The 19,506-nt window shown below is 32.9% G+C and overlaps 2 protein-coding genes across 2 annotated transcripts; one reads left to right on the top strand and one right to left on the bottom strand.

Moving 5' to 3' along the window:
- The first annotated feature begins 6,113 nt into the window (after nucleotides 1-6,113).
- On the top strand, nucleotides 6,114-10,767 carry LOC107818999 (fructokinase-2). The gene is given in 4 exon segments (NM_001326038.1): nucleotides 6,114-6,515; nucleotides 8,886-9,218; nucleotides 10,432-10,548; nucleotides 10,636-10,767. Coding segments are annotated over 4 exon segments (984 nt in total).
- A 1,501-nt stretch (nucleotides 10,768-12,268) lies between these two features.
- Nucleotides 12,269-15,338, bottom strand: LOC107818998 (B-box zinc finger protein 24). Its single transcript, XM_016645076.2, has 3 exons — nucleotides 14,824-15,338; nucleotides 13,117-13,428; nucleotides 12,269-12,746 (listed from the first exon to the last, which is right to left on the bottom strand). The coding sequence occupies exons 1-3, from the start codon at nucleotides 15,004-15,006 to the stop codon at nucleotides 12,534-12,536; spliced, it is 708 nt and encodes a 235-aa protein (XP_016500562.1). The 5' UTR covers nucleotides 15,007-15,338; the 3' UTR covers nucleotides 12,269-12,533.
- Nucleotides 15,339-19,506: the final 4,168 nt, after the last annotated feature.

Genomic DNA, 19,506 nt, shown 5'->3' with positions numbered 1-19,506 from the left:
TATTAAAAATTATTGAATTTTAAAAATAAATTAAAATTGCACATTAGATTACGGTAGGATATATTCTTCTCACTGGATATTTGAAAAGGAATCCAAATACTATTGATATCAAAATTCTTTACTTTCCAAATATAAAATTTCAGTTAAAAAATATTAGTACAGTGATTGAACTTTATTTTTTTTTTTAAATTCTTATTTCAATTTAATTTCAATAAATAAAATTCCATATATAGTTCTTAAGTGATATTTCCTTATTTGACAATTTCCCACAAACTCTTTAAGATTGCCAAGTGGCTTTATAGTAACTTGTCACTTGGCTTAACCACAATGCAAACTTTCTTGCTTTAATATAGATACTAGTATTAGTACCCGCGCGGATGTGCGGATACTAATCTTGTCAAATATTTAAGTTATTTGAATTGTATGTAAATAATATTAAAATTTATACTTTCTCAGTAAATATAAATAATCATTGGATATTATCTATTTTTCTTTTTTGATACCATTCTTGCCGGCAGAGGCGGACCCAGGATTTGAGCACGACGGGGGCACCACTGTATGCTGGTCATTAGCGATAAAATTCGACGTGCAACTCATTGAAAACTTAATGATTATGATGACTTATCATTTAAGTATTAACAAAAAAAGTTCTAAAGAAAAAGAAAGCACCGAATAAATAAATAAATATATATATACAGAGAGAGAGAGAGAGAGGAGAGAGAGAGAGATAGAGATTTCTTCGCAAAATGGATGCTATGGGAAGGGAAGGTGTTTGATTAAGCATGTTTCATACTTTAAAATTCTAATTTTTAATAAATAAAAAAAAGGGTCAGTGATCAAAAGTGTGTTTAATCGTAAATTTATCAAAGACATATTAAAGAATTCAAGATAAAGAGTATGCTAATACTAAAATAACTGAAAAGGAGTCTCAAACTATTAGTTGTCATTGCCGAGTCGGATTATTGAAAAAGGTTATCACAAAATGATGTGTATTTTTTCATTTATGGACTGATAAGTTGCAATTAGATGATTTCAATTTTAAGGGATGAATTTGAAAAAGAATAAAATTAATTAGGTTGACTATTATGTACTAGTACTAAACTATAATTGAATTCAAAAAAAGAAGAAGATAAAAGTAAAAAACAAAGCAATTTGCTATTAAATATAAATTACATTGTATACAAATAACTAAAATATTAATTAAGTTGACTATTATATATTAGTACTAAATTATAATTGATTCAAAAAAAAAGGACAAAAGTAAAAAATAAAGCAATTTGCTATTAAATATAAATTACATTGTATTCTAAATAAAAAGGAGGGAAAAGCTGAAAAGGAGTAGAAAAGGCAGAACAAACATAGAAAGGAGGGGAAAAAGTTGAAAAGGAATAGAAAAGGCTGAAGGTGGGATTCGAACTTGCATCACTTCCAAAATCGGAAGTTAAATGGCCAATGCAGCCACTTGTCCAGTCAATCTCTTTGTGTTTAGGGGACACACTTAAAATATTTAAGGGGTCCCATATATATGTACATATATATATATATATATATATGCAGGATTTTTGCCAAGGCTAACGGGGTCACGTGACCCCTTAACCCACAATGTAGGTCCGCCCCTGCTTGCCGGTGTCATTGGATCCTAAAAATAATCAGGAAGCAAAATAATAACTCATATTTATGACAAAACAATCAAGTGCTGAGACAATGAATTACTATTTGGATAAGACTTAACTCTTTTACTACTACTTGAATTCTTATTTGGTGTGTTGATATGTCTTAAAAAAATATTTCTTTATTAAAATTTCAGTTTCTAAAATATTATTTTTCAATAATAATTATTTTTATAATAATGTAATTGAAAATATTATTCTTAATTCAAAACTCATTTTAGTTGGCTATCTAAAAATATAAAAAATTCTTTAGCTAGTGAATTTTTTTTGCTCCATTTTGATATTTGACATTAACCATGTTAAATATCTGAGTTATTTGAATTATATGTAAATAACCTTAATATTTAAACCTTTTAAATAATTATAGATAATCGTCAGATATTAATTAAGAAACACTACATGAAAAAATACTAACATTTTCTCAATTATCGTAGTGATAGTTTTATTTTGGCACTATTCTCGTAGATGTCATTGGAACCTAAAAATAGCCACATAGTGAAATAATAACTCATATTTATGGCAAAGCACAAAGGCTGACACGATATAAACGATTATTTGATTACGACGTGACTGTTATACTACGACTTGAACTCTTATTTGGTATGATTTTATCTTTCAAAAAATATTTCTATTTTGAAATTTCAATTTCTAAAATTTTATATATATTATAATAATAATTATCTTTATAATGATACAAGTGAAGATATTATCATTATCTTTATAATGTTGCAAGTGAAGATATTGTCCTTAATTTAAAATTCACTTTAATCGGCTATCTAAAAATTTAAATGATTCTTTGGCCGGATTTATTTCAGTATGACTCCACTTTAAGTTTGTCGATATCTCTAGCCCCAGAATTTTAAGTTTTAATACCCTATATATACAAAAATTTTGTTCTTTGAATCTTTAAATGTTAAATTAGTTGATTATTATTATAAAACATTACATATATTGTCTTAAAATTGTCAAGTAGTTTATTTGTCGGCACCATACTTGGCTTAACCTCTATGCAAACTACTCAAATTGCATTCCAATTCAAATTATAATATCATATCAGTTTGTTAGTAATAATAATTTTTTAAAAATGACACATAATTTAAATAAAAAAAAAATATTTTAAGATATTCTTATCTTATAACCTATGTATTTGAGTTGAAAAAAAAAAGTTTGAAATCGATGAGATTAACTTTCAAATTTTTTATACTCAACAAAGATGAAACATAAGAAGAAATTTATTGTCATCTTTTATTTCTCGTTTTTAGATCTTTCTAACATTTTTTCAATATTTATTTTCTTTTATATTATTTTTATGTCATTATTTCTTTTGTTACAAAAAAATAATTTATTTCACTATAAAGGATGAGTTTTAATAAAAATTATTTACATGAGAACTTTATTTATATTTTTAGTCTTTGGTTGAAATTATTTCATATTTTTCTTTTGGGTTTATCTAATCAGCCTAAATAGGTGCTCACCTAACCACTTAAATTAAAAAAATGAATGATGTGTAATTTATATATAATTCACATATAATATGTGTATAATCATGTGTTGTCGGTATATCATCTATTTATATTAGCTATAAAAAGAAAACAATAATTATGGCCGGATATTATGTAAATATTTCATAAGATTTCGGTTTTTTGAGTTTATCCATGATATAACTTCTATTATGATAATTCTCTACTAATATTCAAAAATATCTAATCTTTTTATTATCTTTGAATTAAAAAAAGTAAAGAGTTTTTTCGAAATAATTTGTTTACATTTTAAAAAAAATATTTCACGTCATACCAATTATTTTTTTATATATACTCTTTATTACACTTAAAAGCTGCTATAGAAACTACCAATTATAAACCAATTTATATCTTGTTGAGTTTGAAAAAAAAACTTTCACATAATCTAATGATTCAAAACTAATATTCTTCAACGAAAAAAATATTATACCCTTGCATTATTGGCTTGACTACAGCTAAATCAAGGAGTTTCAGCTTATACCCTTCAATTCCTTGAATGTGCTAAATTGAAATTAATGATAGCAATTGTATAGCCAAAGTTTTGTTATTTGTTTTATGTCCATTTATGCAAATTGACTCTTCAAATAAATATTTTTCAAGAAGAAAAAAGAAATAATTTTTTTTAATATTGACGGATTTTGTGATGTTTCTTTCTCCAGCATGTATGTTTACTTTATTATATATATAAGTAAACTTTTATTTGATTTTGTAAACTCTTTTTTGTTATTTAGATAAACATAGACGTGTACCCTATCTATTACATTTATTTTAAAAAAAATTTGTTTTATTCAAATCTAGCTACAGTGTTTCAAAGAACTATACTTATAGGATTTTAAATGTGAATGAGTTTTATAGTTATATGAAGTAGTTTTTTTTTGCTAGAGGCGAAGTAGTATTTAAATAATTAGAAAAAATAACAAAAGTTCCTCACATGATTGCATATGATCATTAACCGAATTAAGTATGATAACATGATAAAAAAAAATTATTTTTAATTTAAATTCGAATTTTAGAACTTTATCTATAAATTCAAAATTGTCTTTTAATTCATATATATAATTTATAGATAAGTTTTAAAATTCGAATTATTTAACTAAAATAGTCAAATATAGAATAAAGTTACCATATACTATTGATATTTATTAGCTTGCCACTTGGCTTAACCATAATGTCAATTATATATGGTAACTTTCTTGCTTATATATATAGAGAGAGAGAAAGAGAGATAGATATAGATATAGATTTTAACAAAAGACATAAATACAAGTTCAAATCTTTATTTTCCAATGATACAAAATATTTCTCTACTTCTCTAAAAATCTTCATTTCTTTGGGAGGATATTTATTTTGTCTTTAATAAAGTCAATACAGGCCCCACATTCACATAAAAGTGACGTGCCATTCATGAATAATAATCATAACCCGAAAATTAAGGAATATATACATCTTGTGAAAAAAAGGATATTTGGATAATGCATGTCTGAATTTCTTTTCGAGGGCAAAAAATCCATAGGCCTTTTTTTTTTTTTTAATTTATGAAAAAAATAGATAATACATATCCATCGGGTAAAAGATAAACATATCATTGGATGACATCCCTGTTTTCTTTCTCCTCAATAAAATTAATCAACTGTGACAAATTATTTAAAAGTAAACTAGGAAAATGGAAAGAAAATGTGCTATTATCTTTTGCTATATCTCTAAATAAGAGAACGATTAAATTACAGTAGCATTTTACTGGTTGACATAGTAGCCTTTATTTAAGAAAAAGAAAAAAGTTCAAAAGATTTTCAATTGGCTCTCAATAAAGGTAGACTTTTATATAAATGAATTCTCGTATACATATTTCCTACAAATAGCTGTGAGTGATCGAGTTAGTTGATTAGCTTAAATTATTTAACTTAGAGAGGAGTTAAATCACTAGGAAAGTTAGTATTAGTTGTGTAATAGGAGATTATTTTGTATGATTTCAATAAAACAGAATAAGTGAATCAGTGATATTTGGTGTGATGTTTATTACATCTTTCGATCCATTTTAATTGATTTTTTGATATTTTTCTTATAGTCCACAATATTATTTTTTCAAATATAAAAAAGTAATTAACTTTTTTTCTTTCTAAAGTTGCCCGTGAGTAAAAAAACTAAGAGTATTTGTTACATTTTCAATGAATAAATTAAGCTTAATATGGTTATTTTTATTGTTAATTAATGCTAGTTCCATGAATCGTGAGCGGATCTTAACAGATTTTCCATTAGAGGACTACTACGTAAAGATAAATTCCTTAATATGTGTAAAAATAGCTAAAAAATTAATTAAATTGAACCGGGGAGTATAAACAAGTGACAAGTCAGAAAACAAGTAATTTAAAATTTTCAAGCTTTTATATCTCTCTCGCTTATTATTCTGTCAATAATTAGTCATAATGATAGGGTGACATACAAGCGAAATTTTTAACGAACATGTAACTACAAGTCCAAAATCTTTTATTTCCAATTGGTACCAAACACTATTTCTCTACGTTTCTAAACTCTTCGTTTTTTTTTGTTGTGTGTGGGATAATAAAGACCCCACATCCACATAAAAGTGACGTGCCATCCAAGATTAATCATAACCAAAAAAAATTACGGAATATACATCTATTTCAACCAAAAAAATTACGGAATATACATCTATTTCAACCAAAAAAGAAAAAGGATTTTTGGATGATTGTTAATTATTTTAATTTTCTATTTCCTTTCCTTTATTAACTAGTTTTCCACAACAAGTTTTCCTCTCCTAATTAACCTCTCCAACCACCACCTTCTATATATATACCTCCTTTGATCTTCTCTTCTATCCTCTCCTCTCCTCTTATCTTTTCTTCTTTATTGTATAGATATATACTTTACATATATACATATATTCTCTCTATTCATCGTCGCTATGGCAGCTAACGGCGTTAGTTCTGGTTTAATCGTGAGCTTCGGCGAGATGTTGATCGATTTTGTACCGACGGTCTCCGGCGTTTCCCTTGCCGAGGCTCCGGGTTTCTTGAAGGCTCCTGGCGGTGCACCGGCGAACGTCGCCATCGCAGTGACTAGGCTCGGGGGAAAGTCGGCGTTCGTCGGGAAACTCGGCGACGATGAGTTCGGCCACATGCTCGCCGGGATACTCAAACAGAACGGCGTTCAAGCCGACGGGATCAACTTCGACAAGGGTGCGAGAACGGCGTTGGCATTCGTGACCCTACGCGCTGACGGAGAGCGTGAGTTCATGTTCTACAGGAATCCCAGTGCCGATATGTTGCTCACTCCCGACGAGTTGAATCTTGAAGTTATTAGATCTGTAAGTGCCATCGTCATCAAATCTCTTTTTATTTTATTTTTAATTTTCCCAACTCGCATTGGATTTTATGATTGTGCGTGTTTCTCACGTGACCTTTCGTGTGATCTTATTTGTTTACACTGCTATGAAGCTGGTGAGTTTGTTGTCGTCTGTTTTTGACTTAACTGTAGTTTTGTTAATTAATATGAAAAGGACGTAAAACTTATTTTTATTTTTGGGTGGGTTGGTTGTTGTCTTTTTTTGACTTAACTGCAGTTTTGTTAATTAATAATAACAAAAGGACATAATATATCATTATTCAATTAAATTATTTACGCTGTAGGTGGTTGTTATCTGACCTCTCTATTCCTCTACATTTATTATGTGCCTCTATTTGACTAATTTGATGCGATATTAGTTTTATAATTTAGATTAGATCCAACCCGCAATACCCCAAAAATCAGTAGATCAGAGTCTCGTGTATATTTATTGGCAAGAAACTTCTTCGTCATATTTTCAAGTGTTTGAAGGGAGTCATAGTGTAACGGTAAATTTATAGTGTAACGGTAAATTTGCTGTTACGTGACCAGAATGTCACAGGATCGAGCCGTGAAAACAACTTGACTGCATATAGAAAGGGAAGCTTAGTGTACCCGGCTGCCCTTCTATCTTCAAGTGTTTGATGTTATTATAAAAACCTAGTATTTACTATTATTTTTTTCCATTTTTTATTTTATTCTTTAAACGGTTTGGATTAACATAAAGCTAGATTTGTCAATTTGGAATTCTGTTAAGAGCGAAAATTGGGGAAAAGAAGAATTTGGATGATTGAGGAAAACCTTAAAGCTAGTGGATGTCATGTTGCAATGCAGTTGGGTGTTAGGCACACGGATTTTTGGTGGGAGGTATTAGAAAAAATAATGCAAGCATTAGTTTTATGCATTACTAATATCTTGTTTGGTACCTTTTTTCAACTTGTGTATAACTAATATAAGTATTAGTTATACATCATACTTGGCATTATCCTATGCATAAGTAATGCATAGAAAACATGACATTAGTAATACCAAGGCTTTAATGCATGCATTAGCATGGTTAAAGACAAAATTGTCCTTAAAGTCCTTTAAAGCTAGAGAATATGGAGGGTATTTTTATAAGCAATTATTTTTAAAAAAAATTATGCAATGCATTATAATTTTAATATACCACACCAAACAATAAATAAGAAATAATATTTGCATAACTAATGCTTGTATAATTAATATTTGCATTACTAATACATGCATTATTAATACATATTATTTCTCACTATTCTTGTACACGACCCTTGGAGTAATTTGTCAGCTAGCAACTTTCCTGCCTTTCAGGTGTTGAAATCTGAAAGAGCTATTCTTGTCTCCTTGCGTTCATATATCATTATCCTTATCCCCAACGCTCTTGTTTCCACGCGCCTATTTGTTTCTATTCTTCTAGGAATAAAAAAAATACTAGAAGTATCTTCTTAGATTTTTAGTTCACAAAGTATTTGCAAGAAAACAACTTACTACTATATAATTATTGATCTTAACCGATAAAAGATCTCAGTGATGGCCAGAAAAAACTGTTTTGGTAAACCTAATTGTTTTGTTTGTGCTGCATACGTGTTAAAGGATACTATTAATACACCTAAAAGAAGTTACTGTGACAGAAGAATAATGAATACATACATCAGGTCAAAAACTCATGAAAGTGTGTAATGACGATATACGAGGATTATAGAGTGTATCACCCCGAGAGTCGCTAGTAAAAATTTATCCTCCGAAAATTAAGAAAATAAATGCATGATATGTATTTGTATATAAATTTTTTACTAATAATAAATATATATTTTTATCTTGTTAAATCGCTTAACTATAGTAAATTAATGTAACATAAACATTCCGTAAATTTTTGCAGTTAGTAAAAATCCTTTCAGATGTCACTTTCATAGATTCAGTCATTCATTGGTACCCATTTTTGATGGTGAAATCTAATTTCTCATTTATTCAGTTCAGAAGATAATTTGTTAATTTTTTAGCGTCGGAATTGAATGTTGTTTGGCAGAAGATCAGGGAATATTTTGATTTTATTGATTATGGCTGGAAGATAGAAGAAATGGTCCCCTAGGAATCATCCCTCTCGGCCCAAAATATTGTTTTGTTCATTAATTATCTCGCTGTGATTTTTGATTATAGATTATTATTTCTCTGATTTCTAGCCCAGTTATAGAAACGGTGAGTTTCACCATTCACCTAACTTCATCATTGCGTTTGACCGGCAACTATTTATCAAAGTTCACCACTTCACCTTGTGTTTATTTTTTGTGGTAATTAATTAATTGCGATGACTAAATTTTTGTGACTTGTGTATTAGGCTAAGGTGTTCCACTACGGATCGATTAGTTTGATAGTAGAGCCATGCAGATCAGCACATTTGAAGGCAATGGAAGTGGCGAAGGAGGCAGGGGCATTGCTCTCTTATGACCCAAACCTCCGTTTGCCGCTGTGGCCGTCGGCAGAGGAGGCGAGGAAGCAAATCAAGAGCATCTGGGACAAGGCAGATGTTATTAAGGTGAGTGATGTCGAGCTGGAATTCCTAACTGGAAGTGACAAGATTGATGACGAATCTGCCATGTCCTTATGGCATCCCAATTTGAAGCTCCTCTTGGTCACCCTTGGCGATAAAGGCTGCAATTATTACACCAAGGTATATGTTTCTTCTCTCTTTTACCTATTTACTATCTGTTATATATTGGTCCACATTCTTGAAAATCTATGAAGATAAAATCGGGCACAAATTCCATTAATATTCTCTACATGCGACATGTTGTGTCTGCGTCATTTTATAGCAGTGACAGATCTAGGATTTCTTGAATATCGGTACACCACTAAAAAAATGCAGGAAAAAGTCTTAAGTAGGAATCTATCCCTGTTCCGTAGGAAAAATAATCCAATATTCAACCAAGTGCATCATTCAATCCTTTTGGAGTATGGGTGTCAACAGATAATATTCGCCTAATTCCAAAAAATACAAACATAAATTACCTAATTTGACGGTGAGACTATGGGTTCACGTGCCCCATCCGTGTTTTGTAAAGTTTATAACCACTAAAAAAAAAGAGATTATAATACTTAGGCACAATGTAAAAGACTTTTTACGCTATTAATTACTTAAAAGATTACTATAGGTATCCTCGATAAAATTTTGAAAGATAAGTTATATATTAATGACAATTTAAAATATGGTAAAAAAGAAATTACCTCTCAGTGCACTGATATGCCCTCTCAATGTATATAAGTTAAATAATGTCCTTTTTACCTTTCTTTGTTACTCCTACTTTATTAGGCTGCTTGTTATTGAATTCTCTAGTACCATAGCTGTAAAGTGGAAAGAGGGGGTCAGTGAGGGCTTTGAAGAAATGAACCACAGTGTTTAATTGTAATAATTAAAGTCGTACCAAGTAGGCTAAAGGTGGACCGACAGCACTTGGCACGAATTGGCACTATTTAATTACATTGGGTGTGCATAATTTTGTTTTATCCACTTATCTTAGCCGAAAGGCCAGAAGGATTATGCCATAATTTAATTATTCTTTACTTTTCGCAGCTGCTAACTACTAATAATTAAGCTGAGTGTCCCTTCATAGCCAATAAGGACGCATATCTTTTTAGTCTTTCTTTTATTAATTAGAATCTGTGATTTCATTACACTGACAATTCGCCTACATTATTATTAACTATCCCTAAGTACTTTTAGTAGGCCATACTTGGGCTTATTTATTTGTAGCTTTCACATATAGTACAACTATATACCTATATTTTTTGCTTGGTAAGAATTTCTCTGAAATAAAATAAATTTGGAGAGAGAACTTTGTAATGTGTTATTAATAATTTGATCTAACTTATCTTTTGGGATGTAGAATTTCCATGGAGGCGTAGAGGCATTCCATGTGAAGACTGTTGACACCACCGGAGCTGGTGATTCTTTTGTTGGTGCCCTTCTAACCAAGATTGTTGATGACCAATCCATTCTTGAGGTAATAATTAATATTAATACCTTTATAATTCTTGTCCCTAAACAAATAATGTGAGTTAATTAATTTGTGAAAAAACTAAAAATGTAGGATGAAGCAAGGCTGAAGGAAGTACTAAGGTTTGCATGTGCATGTGGAGCCATCACTACCACCAAGAAAGGAGCAATCCCAGCTCTTCCTACTGAATCTGAAGCCCTCACTTTGCTTAAGGGAGGAGCATAGAACGAAGATGATGTTACCCTTTTAATTCTTTTTAATCGTGATATATTTCAACCCTTTACGAGTTTTTCCTTTCAATCAGTCAAAGTAGTTTCAGCCTTTCATTTTTCACTTTCGGGGTTTCGGATTTTAATGGTTTCTTGTAATGATGAAAGACAATGCATCAAGGCACTTAATAAACTAAGCTTTCTTCCTATTGATTTGTCGGTGGAATTTTTCATTTTACCTTTCATTTGGCGTTGCTTTCAGCCTTTTCTAGTTTTCCATTTCATCGGTTATCATTTAAGTTGTGTTGGAGTCAATCAATTAGTTGCTTCAACTCTTAACTAGTTGCGTCGGACTATACAATCTCCTATATCTGTTTCACTTTTAAGTTATTTTCGTTTAGGAGAGAAAATAGTTTTCAGCAATTTCTTTTTTCATAAATCCCTGCCCCCACCTAGGGAAATTTTGCTTAAGAGTTCATAGTTAGATAGTCTTAGCCTAAGTCAAGCTGCAAAATGCAGTAACTCGCGATGTGATTGAACAGAAAACAGGTTATATTTGAGAGATAATTAGCCTCAAGCTTCCCAAGTACTTCGATACCATCAATTAATTTGTCCCTGTTGTTTGAGGGTCTAAGATGAAATCGTAACTCTTAAGTAATGAAACGGAGATTGAAATTTGATCGATGGAATTGTAGAACTTTAGTATCAGATTTGCAGTTTGGAACTTAAAATGTGGTAGTTCTCATAACAACAGAAAGTTTACTAGCTCAAAGAAAGAGAACAAGCTTTTGTGAATCTTGAACAAAATAAGGGAGGGGAACTTGAACGGTTTATGTAAGTTCAAAACGACATGTACATTTTCCTAAGCACTTTCCAATCAAGGGGTTGTGAGTTCAAGTCTTCCCACGAGCAAGGTGGGAAGTTTTCGGAGGGAAGGATGTTGGAAACAGACTCTCTACCCCAGGATAGGGGTAAGATCTGCGCACACACTACCCTCCCCAGACCCCACTAAGTGGGATTATACTGGGTGGTTGTTGTTTGTATGCCATCATGCAGTTTCTAGATGGCAAGTTCAGATTTTCAAATGTCTAAGAATTAGTTTCCAGAAAGAAAGAAACACACTGCACTGTGTTCAAGCTCTAGCAATATCTACAACATGTCCAAGAATGCCTCACTGTTTTAAGGTGAATTTATTGTAGACTTAGAAAAAGAAACAGATGCAACCTGAGGAGAATTAAAGATAAAGGCTATCTTAAGCAGAATAATGTTTCTTCTACTTACTGAACATATCTGTTGACAATATGGTTAAGAACTGCATGCAAGCACACATAAATGTTTAAATAGGAATCTTATGACATTGGAGCTCAACCAAGCTCTGGAACTGTAAAGTACTCATCGTCATCTGGGATTTCAATTCTGGGCTTCTTGTATGACATTTGATATCTGTGGCTTGTAAATATTATGTGTATGACAGTTTCTAGATGGCAAGTTCAGATTTTCAGATGTCTAAGAATTAGTTTCCAGAAAGAAAGAAACACACTGCACTGTGTTCAAGCTCTAGCAATATCTACAACATGTCCAAGAATGCCTCACTGTTTTAAGGTGAATTTATTGTAGACTTAGAAAAAGAAACAGATGCAACCTGAGGCGAATTAAAGATAAAGGCTATCTTAAGCAGAATAATGTTTCTTCTACTTACTGAACATATCTGTTGACAATATGGTTAAGAACTGCATGCAAGCACACATAAATGTTTAAATAGGAATCTTATGACATTGGAGCTCAACCAAGATCTGGAACTGTAAAGTACTCATCGTCATCTGGGATTTCAATTCTGGGCTTCTTGTATGACATTTGATATCTGGTTGGCTTGTAAATATTATGTGTGTTGCTCGACTGAGATACTGATAACTCGGGTACTTCAGCTGCTGTTTGTTCACCAAAGAGATCAATGTCTCCCAACCACTCAAGTTCACCTAGCTCAAGTAGCTCCTTCTGTATAAAAGTTGAAACAATCAAATCGTTATTTGTCAAATATTAGACAAAAAGACGATGAAAATATTGAATCAAGGGTCATCATAAATTCATAGATTAGACTAAAATTTGTGCTAGGCCAACTTCATAGATACATGGAATGGTTATAACATGTACTCCTTGGAAGAAATATTAGAAAGTCTTACATGTCAGAGCAAAGGCTGATGCAATACAGGTTCCATAGGTTTAACTGAATCCAGCATTTTTGACATGGAACTTAGATATATATGTAAAACATCACTAAAGTTCGACAAATATTAAATTTTGAACCCAACTGGTGGAAAATATAGGGTACTTGAAGAAAAATGAAGAAGAAATAAGTTTGTCTTACCTTATCAGTCGAATCATAATCTGGAAATCCTAGTAAATCATCAACAGGCCAAGATGGTGATGTGATACCGGACAATTGATGTGGAGGCATTTTCAGGCCAACTTGTTGAGAATTCTGCTGAGGTGGTTGTGGTGGCTCCAATTGGGTTTTTACTGCATCCTTATTACAGCTTGAGCTCAAGGCTACTCGAATTCCAGTGGCCAGGAAGCGCTGGTGATTTGCAGCAAGGCTGCTGGCAGAATGAATCGCTTCGTCACAGTCCTTGCAAAAGAGAGCTCTATCCTCAACACAGAAGATGAATGCTGCTTTATCCTGCATATATTGTAGATCCAGGTAAATATTAGTTGCAATAATGAAGTCCCCCAAAGAATGTTACAATTTTTTGGACAATAAGGTTATCGCCCGTTAGTTCCCTTTTTTTCTTTTCTGGCCTGTTTACATTCATTTTCTGAGGTTAATTAACCATGTTCAGAAAGATCATCTTCCCTAGCTTCTCAAGGTTTTCCAAATAAGAATTTTCACTCGACTCACATATGCACGTTCTTGTTGTAGACTATTCAAGGGCCTCTAAAGGTATGAGTAGATATCTGCGATAAGATAGAGATGGAATTTCGTTTGAGGTTTCTGGTCCCTATAAGGGTCGACACAATCATAGGTCACTCAGCCAACGGATTTTTATTTTCAGTCTGCTCTTACTTTCAGATAATGCAACAATTGAAAATATAAACTATTTTCTTATAACCAAGAAATTTGTTATTTCAAACTTCGTGGATAATAAGTCCGCTCCTCTATTCTTCCACACTTAAATACTAAACTTAGTTTCCCTGCAGGGTATAAACTTATGACGTGAGATTGCCAGACATTCCTTGTTTTACTACCTTTGCTGTTGAACCAAAGACCTCAGGCAAATGAAACATAAACTATCCCCTAGCCATCAAACTATTTCATTATGCTTAATCTACATGTACAACTGTCTTATCCTTTGGAATACTTATGGGATGAGGTTTAACATTTGGGGTCTTGGAACCCTCTGTCCCTCCCTTTCTCCCATTTTTCTTCGTTACGAAAGCAAGAACTTCATTAAGGGCAGGCAGGTACACTAAGCTCCCGTTATGCGCGGGGTCTGGAGAAGGACCGGACCACAAGGGTCTATTGTACGCAGTCTTACCGTGCATTTCTGCAAGAGGCTGTTTCAACAGCTTGAACCCGTGATCTCCTGGTCACATGGAGACAACTTTACTAGTTACGCCAAGGCTCCCCTTAAAAGCAAGAACTTCATTATTGTCACAAATACTAGAAATGTAGAATAAACTGTATGTGAAATGGGAGGGATAAAACAATAAACCAAATAGTACTATTTCAATTTATTTGAAACTTGTGATTTTAAATATGTCATAACATATGCGTCATTTAATAAGTGTTTCGAAACTTATAGTTATACATGTCATAACTTTTGTGTGGCTATAAAATAATAATTGAAAGTTTAAGTACGAACTAATAAGGAAATAGTGCCACATAAATAAATCAGATCAGTTCATTAACATCTAATAATCTCAGCAGATTTCTGCTCAGGAAACATATAAAGTTAATTCAATAGTCCCTGACCAAATTGGCTATAGGATTGACATATTAACACAATTTAGAACTAGAACAAAGGTATTCCATACTCAGGCTGCTATAAAATAGTACAAAAAAAGGTTTCCTTACTTGGCAAATATCACAAGGAGGAAGCTTGTTGGAGAGGCACTGAAGATGAAGCCTCTGATGCTTACTTGCCAGTTTATTTGCAGCATGAACTTCAATATCACATTTAGCACACAAAGCTGCCTCATCAGCACAGCAAATTACAGTAGCTTGAGCTTTCTCACATACATCACACTGGATCTTCATCTTTATTACTAATATAACTCAACTATTTGCTCTTACAGCGAATTTTCAGGACATGCCCTTTTGAATTTAGCACAAGAAAAAGAGGAAAAATAGTGTTTGGAAGCTTTTAAGATGTATTTTCAAGAATTAAAGACTACCCAAATTCTGGTAACTTTGTGTCTGCAGATGAACAGAAAATCTAAAGCAGGTGATGAGTCCAATCAAAGAAAGAGAAGGGAAAATGGGAGAAAGAATAAGCAAGAAGCAGAGAGTCTATTAAAAAAAGAAGAATGCAACTTTTAGACAATGAAATGACTGGAGGAGATTTCAAGAAGATTTTAATTAAAGAGAGTGAAGATAAGGGAATTGGATTTGCGTATAAAATACTAGACTACTATTGTGACAACACAGCATTTGTGGGACCCTTTTCCCCTCTCCCAATGACACTATATGTGTGGCTATTGGATTGCCGTTAATATTAGTGGCCACAAATATTTTGGGCCATATTTATTAGGAATTTTTACATCTATGTCATATGGGAAACTATATTACCCTCGATATTTAAGATTTGAGATAGTTACATTTAGTATACCTAATTATCAATTATATATCATTAGTGATTTTTAAGAATATTAATTACACTCCTAATTTAATGGTACCGTATATTCCTTCTAATACCACTCCCCCCACATTTCTCTCTCTAATTCTCATACCTTCACCCACGTTTCCCTCCCACACCCACGATTTCTGTATCAAAATCCCATTATTTCTTCCATAGCCAAGGCACTGTCGGCACTTCTGCAATCTTGTCCCAATGGTTTTGTGCCCGGGGAAGATGAGCACAAGTCTGGTCGATTTGATGGTTATGATTTCGGGTTCCTTCACATTAAGATTTATCTCCCAGAGTTTGATTCTCAATATGTCCTGAGCTCGAACAGATCTTTTTATCTTTTTCTTTTGATGCTTCAATTGTTGGCAAAAGTCAATTTTCTTGTAACAGTTCATGGGAGGATTTTACTTAGGAAGATCTATCCTTTCATCATATTTTTTTGGATTCCATATTTAGCATAGCAGTTTCGTGAGTAACAAAAGCATATAGGAGAATCACAAAATTGTAGCATAATAGGGATTTTCGATGTCACACCTCCTTTTTCCGTCCCCGCGAGGGGTGAAGGAGTTTTTTCCAATTAAAGGACAATCGAAACGGGATTTGTTTGTTTATTTCAGAGTCGCCACTTGGGAGATTTAGGGTGTTCCAAGTCACCAATTTTAATCCCGAATCGAGGAAAAGAATGACTCTGTATTACAGTCCGCGAACCAGAAATCCGGATAAGGAATTCTGTTAATCCGGGAGAAGGTGTTAGGCATTCCCGAATTCCGTGGTTCTTGCACGGTCGCTCAATTGTCATATTTGGCTTAAATATCTGATTTTTATACAATTATGAGCTCATGTGCAAATTTTTAACTCTTTACCGCTTTTATTATTATATTGCTAAAAGAATGTGAACATCGTTTAAAAACATGTCTTTGGATTGCGTCACATGAAATGCACCCGCGATCCGGAACGTATTTTTATTCAATGTTTTAGGATTTGGATTTGGGTCGCATGAAATGCACACTCGAGTTTAAGAAGGTAAGATTATTAAAATACGCCTAAAGAGTCTAACGTGTTATTATCTTTGGGGAAGGCAGTGAAATTCACTAAAACAATCCATCCCGAATTCTAAATATTCAATTAAACATTTATTGAGGGCCCCGCAATTGGTGCGTTTTATTGTGCGAGGCTCATCTCATTTATTTTTAAAGGACAATCCTAAAATGCCTACATTTTTCTCTATTAAATTTGTCTCTACAAAATGAAAGAGAAAATGTCTTAATTTATTTACATGTTTGAGTTGTTATAGTTGAGTTTCAAATATGATTCATAAAATCTGAAATGATGCAAACAGGCCAATGCGGGCCCAGGTCCAACGTGTATGGCTTAAACTAGACCTGGGTCATCTTATTCACATGTTACTACCCAGTTACATTATACTAGGCATATTCACAGTTTGTCAAATTAAAAAAAAAACTTATCAATCTAATTTTAATTATAGACCATTTACATGCTGAAATTAACCAATAGTATTTGACTAAATAATATTCCTATAAGTTCCGAAATGATTTATTCGTTTGATGAACTAACGTGTTTTTTTGAGACATGGTAATCATCCAACAATAACGAATTAACTAGACGGAGTTACTACACCATTTATTTATTTTTAGTCAATATATAGATAGTTCGTCCGTTAAGCTATCGTGAGATGTTCCACTATATATATTAAATAGCTACATGATTCTGATTAGAGTAAGCTAAATAATTCATATATACAAATAAAATTCAGATTAAAATAAATCTAGAACTTCAACTCTTCATTTTCGTATTCATGCTTCATGTTTCAGTTTACAGTAACCAGTATGTCAGTTGTGTACCTGATATTGGAAGCAAAAGAAAAGGGAGATCAGCAGAAATTCAGTAGCATACAATAACAGCAACACCCAGCAACCAGCAATGAGAAACCAGTGAAGGATTTTAAAACTCAAAATAAAAATCCAGAAACACCAACAACAATCAACGGACAGAAGCCAAGGGAATCTTTTCAGATTTGAAAGACTAATTAATGTTCAACCCTTAATCTCTAAATCCGTATATCAGAATATTTAAATTGTATATCAGGTGTATACTATTATTCTTCTCTTGAATTTCCAGAATGTTTTTCTTTTTATTTTTGGAGTCTTAGTATTTTCGGAATTTTTCCCTCTTTTAAAATTCAACTCCCTTTTTTTCTCTCTCTTCCTTCTTTTTTCTGTCTTGTATTCTGTCTCTCTAAGTAAGTCTTTCAAGTTTAAGTCTAAGTTTTTTTGCCCTCTCAAGTCTTCCTTTCTAATGTTCAAGTCCCCTCAAGAATGTGTCAAATGACTCTATTTATAACAAGACTCTTGTCTTGAATCCCCAACCCGAAATATTCCCCCAATTGTATGCTTTGTCCCCACTAATTAATGTTTTCTTTATTTTAAACCTTGTCCCTCATGCTTAACATAAATAATTACATTATTTCCACCCCACTATATTATGTCTTGTCCCCCACTATATTAAACAATTAATCAACCCCCAACCCATTACATCTTGTCCCCCATGCTTAACATAAACAATTACATTATTCTCCCCCACTACATTATGTCTTGTCCCCCATTATATTAAACAATTATATCAACCCCACCCCATTACATCTTGTCCCCCATGTTTAACATAAAGAATTATTCAAAATGTTCAATTCCAAAACTACCCCTCCGACCTTATTGCAATTACCATTTTACCCATAAACGTACTGCAATTTACCAAACTACCCCATCAGCTATAACCAATTCACCTAATCAATCTCAACCAAAATATAGCAAATATGACCAATTTCTAAACAAATTCAACAACAAAATACATGATTCAAACTAAATCAACGAATCAAAAACCAAAACAAAAACTCACATTAAATCACTGGGGTTACAAACGAACTTCAAACAAAGATAAACATAAATTAAATCTATTTTAAACAACAAACATGACGGATTCAAATGATTTAACCAACATTAACAATTTCTGAAAAAAATACATAACACATGAAACAAACTGAAGAAATAATTAATTAAACTTTAATTTGAATCTAACAAACATTAAACTAACAATTTCACATGAACAAACTGAAAAATTAACAAAACAAAGAACACGAACAAAACAAATATTTACCGATTTTAGATTTGAGAATATCAAAAACAAAATAACAGACAAAAGTGAAACTCAAAACCCACTAACCGGATCGAAACAACGAACAACGACGAACTCGAACTATGTATGGACTGTTTCGACAAACCTCGACCAAAGCTCGAACAAACGAGATGGTTGAGTCTCGTTTTTGGACTGGACTAAAAGCGACGAACCCAAATGTGAAGCAGCAACGATGGGGTCTGTTTGGACGTAGCGAAGAAGAAGCAGTAGCAGCTGCCAGTAGGCTGGGCAGCGAAAGCCACGAAGGAGATGAAGACAGTGAAGCAGTCACATTTCTGCGGTGGTCAACTGACATGGTGAGGAGACGACACATCAAGAGCAACAGTGGTGAAGCAGAAGACGCAGCAGCAGCCATGGGTGTCGAGCTCAAGCTCGAAGAAGATGAAGGCAGAAGCAGCGGGGTCGTTTTGTGCGTGAAGGAGACGCAGCAAGCAGAAGCAGAAGCCGATGTTTGGACGATACACAATCGCGCTTGGAGCTTACGTAGTTCATGGCGGACGAAGCAGTGGCAGTGGTCGTTTGGGCGGAGAAGATGAAGCAGCAGTGGGTTTTAAAGGAGATGGAGGTGTAGGGCAGTCCGATCTAGGGTCGTGAGGAGGCGAGCTGTTTCGAGACAAGATGAAAGTCGCCGGATTTAATGGGGGGTTGCCGGACTGGTTCACGTGAGGAAGACGAAGTACGACGTGTGTGTGTGTGTGTGT

Source organism: Nicotiana tabacum, chromosome 8 (genome assembly GCF_000715075.1).
Source record: "Nicotiana tabacum cultivar K326 chromosome 8, ASM71507v2, whole genome shotgun sequence".
Taxonomy (NCBI): Eukaryota; Viridiplantae; Streptophyta; class Magnoliopsida; order Solanales; family Solanaceae; genus Nicotiana; species Nicotiana tabacum.
This window is presented reverse-complemented; position numbering and strand designations above follow the sequence as displayed.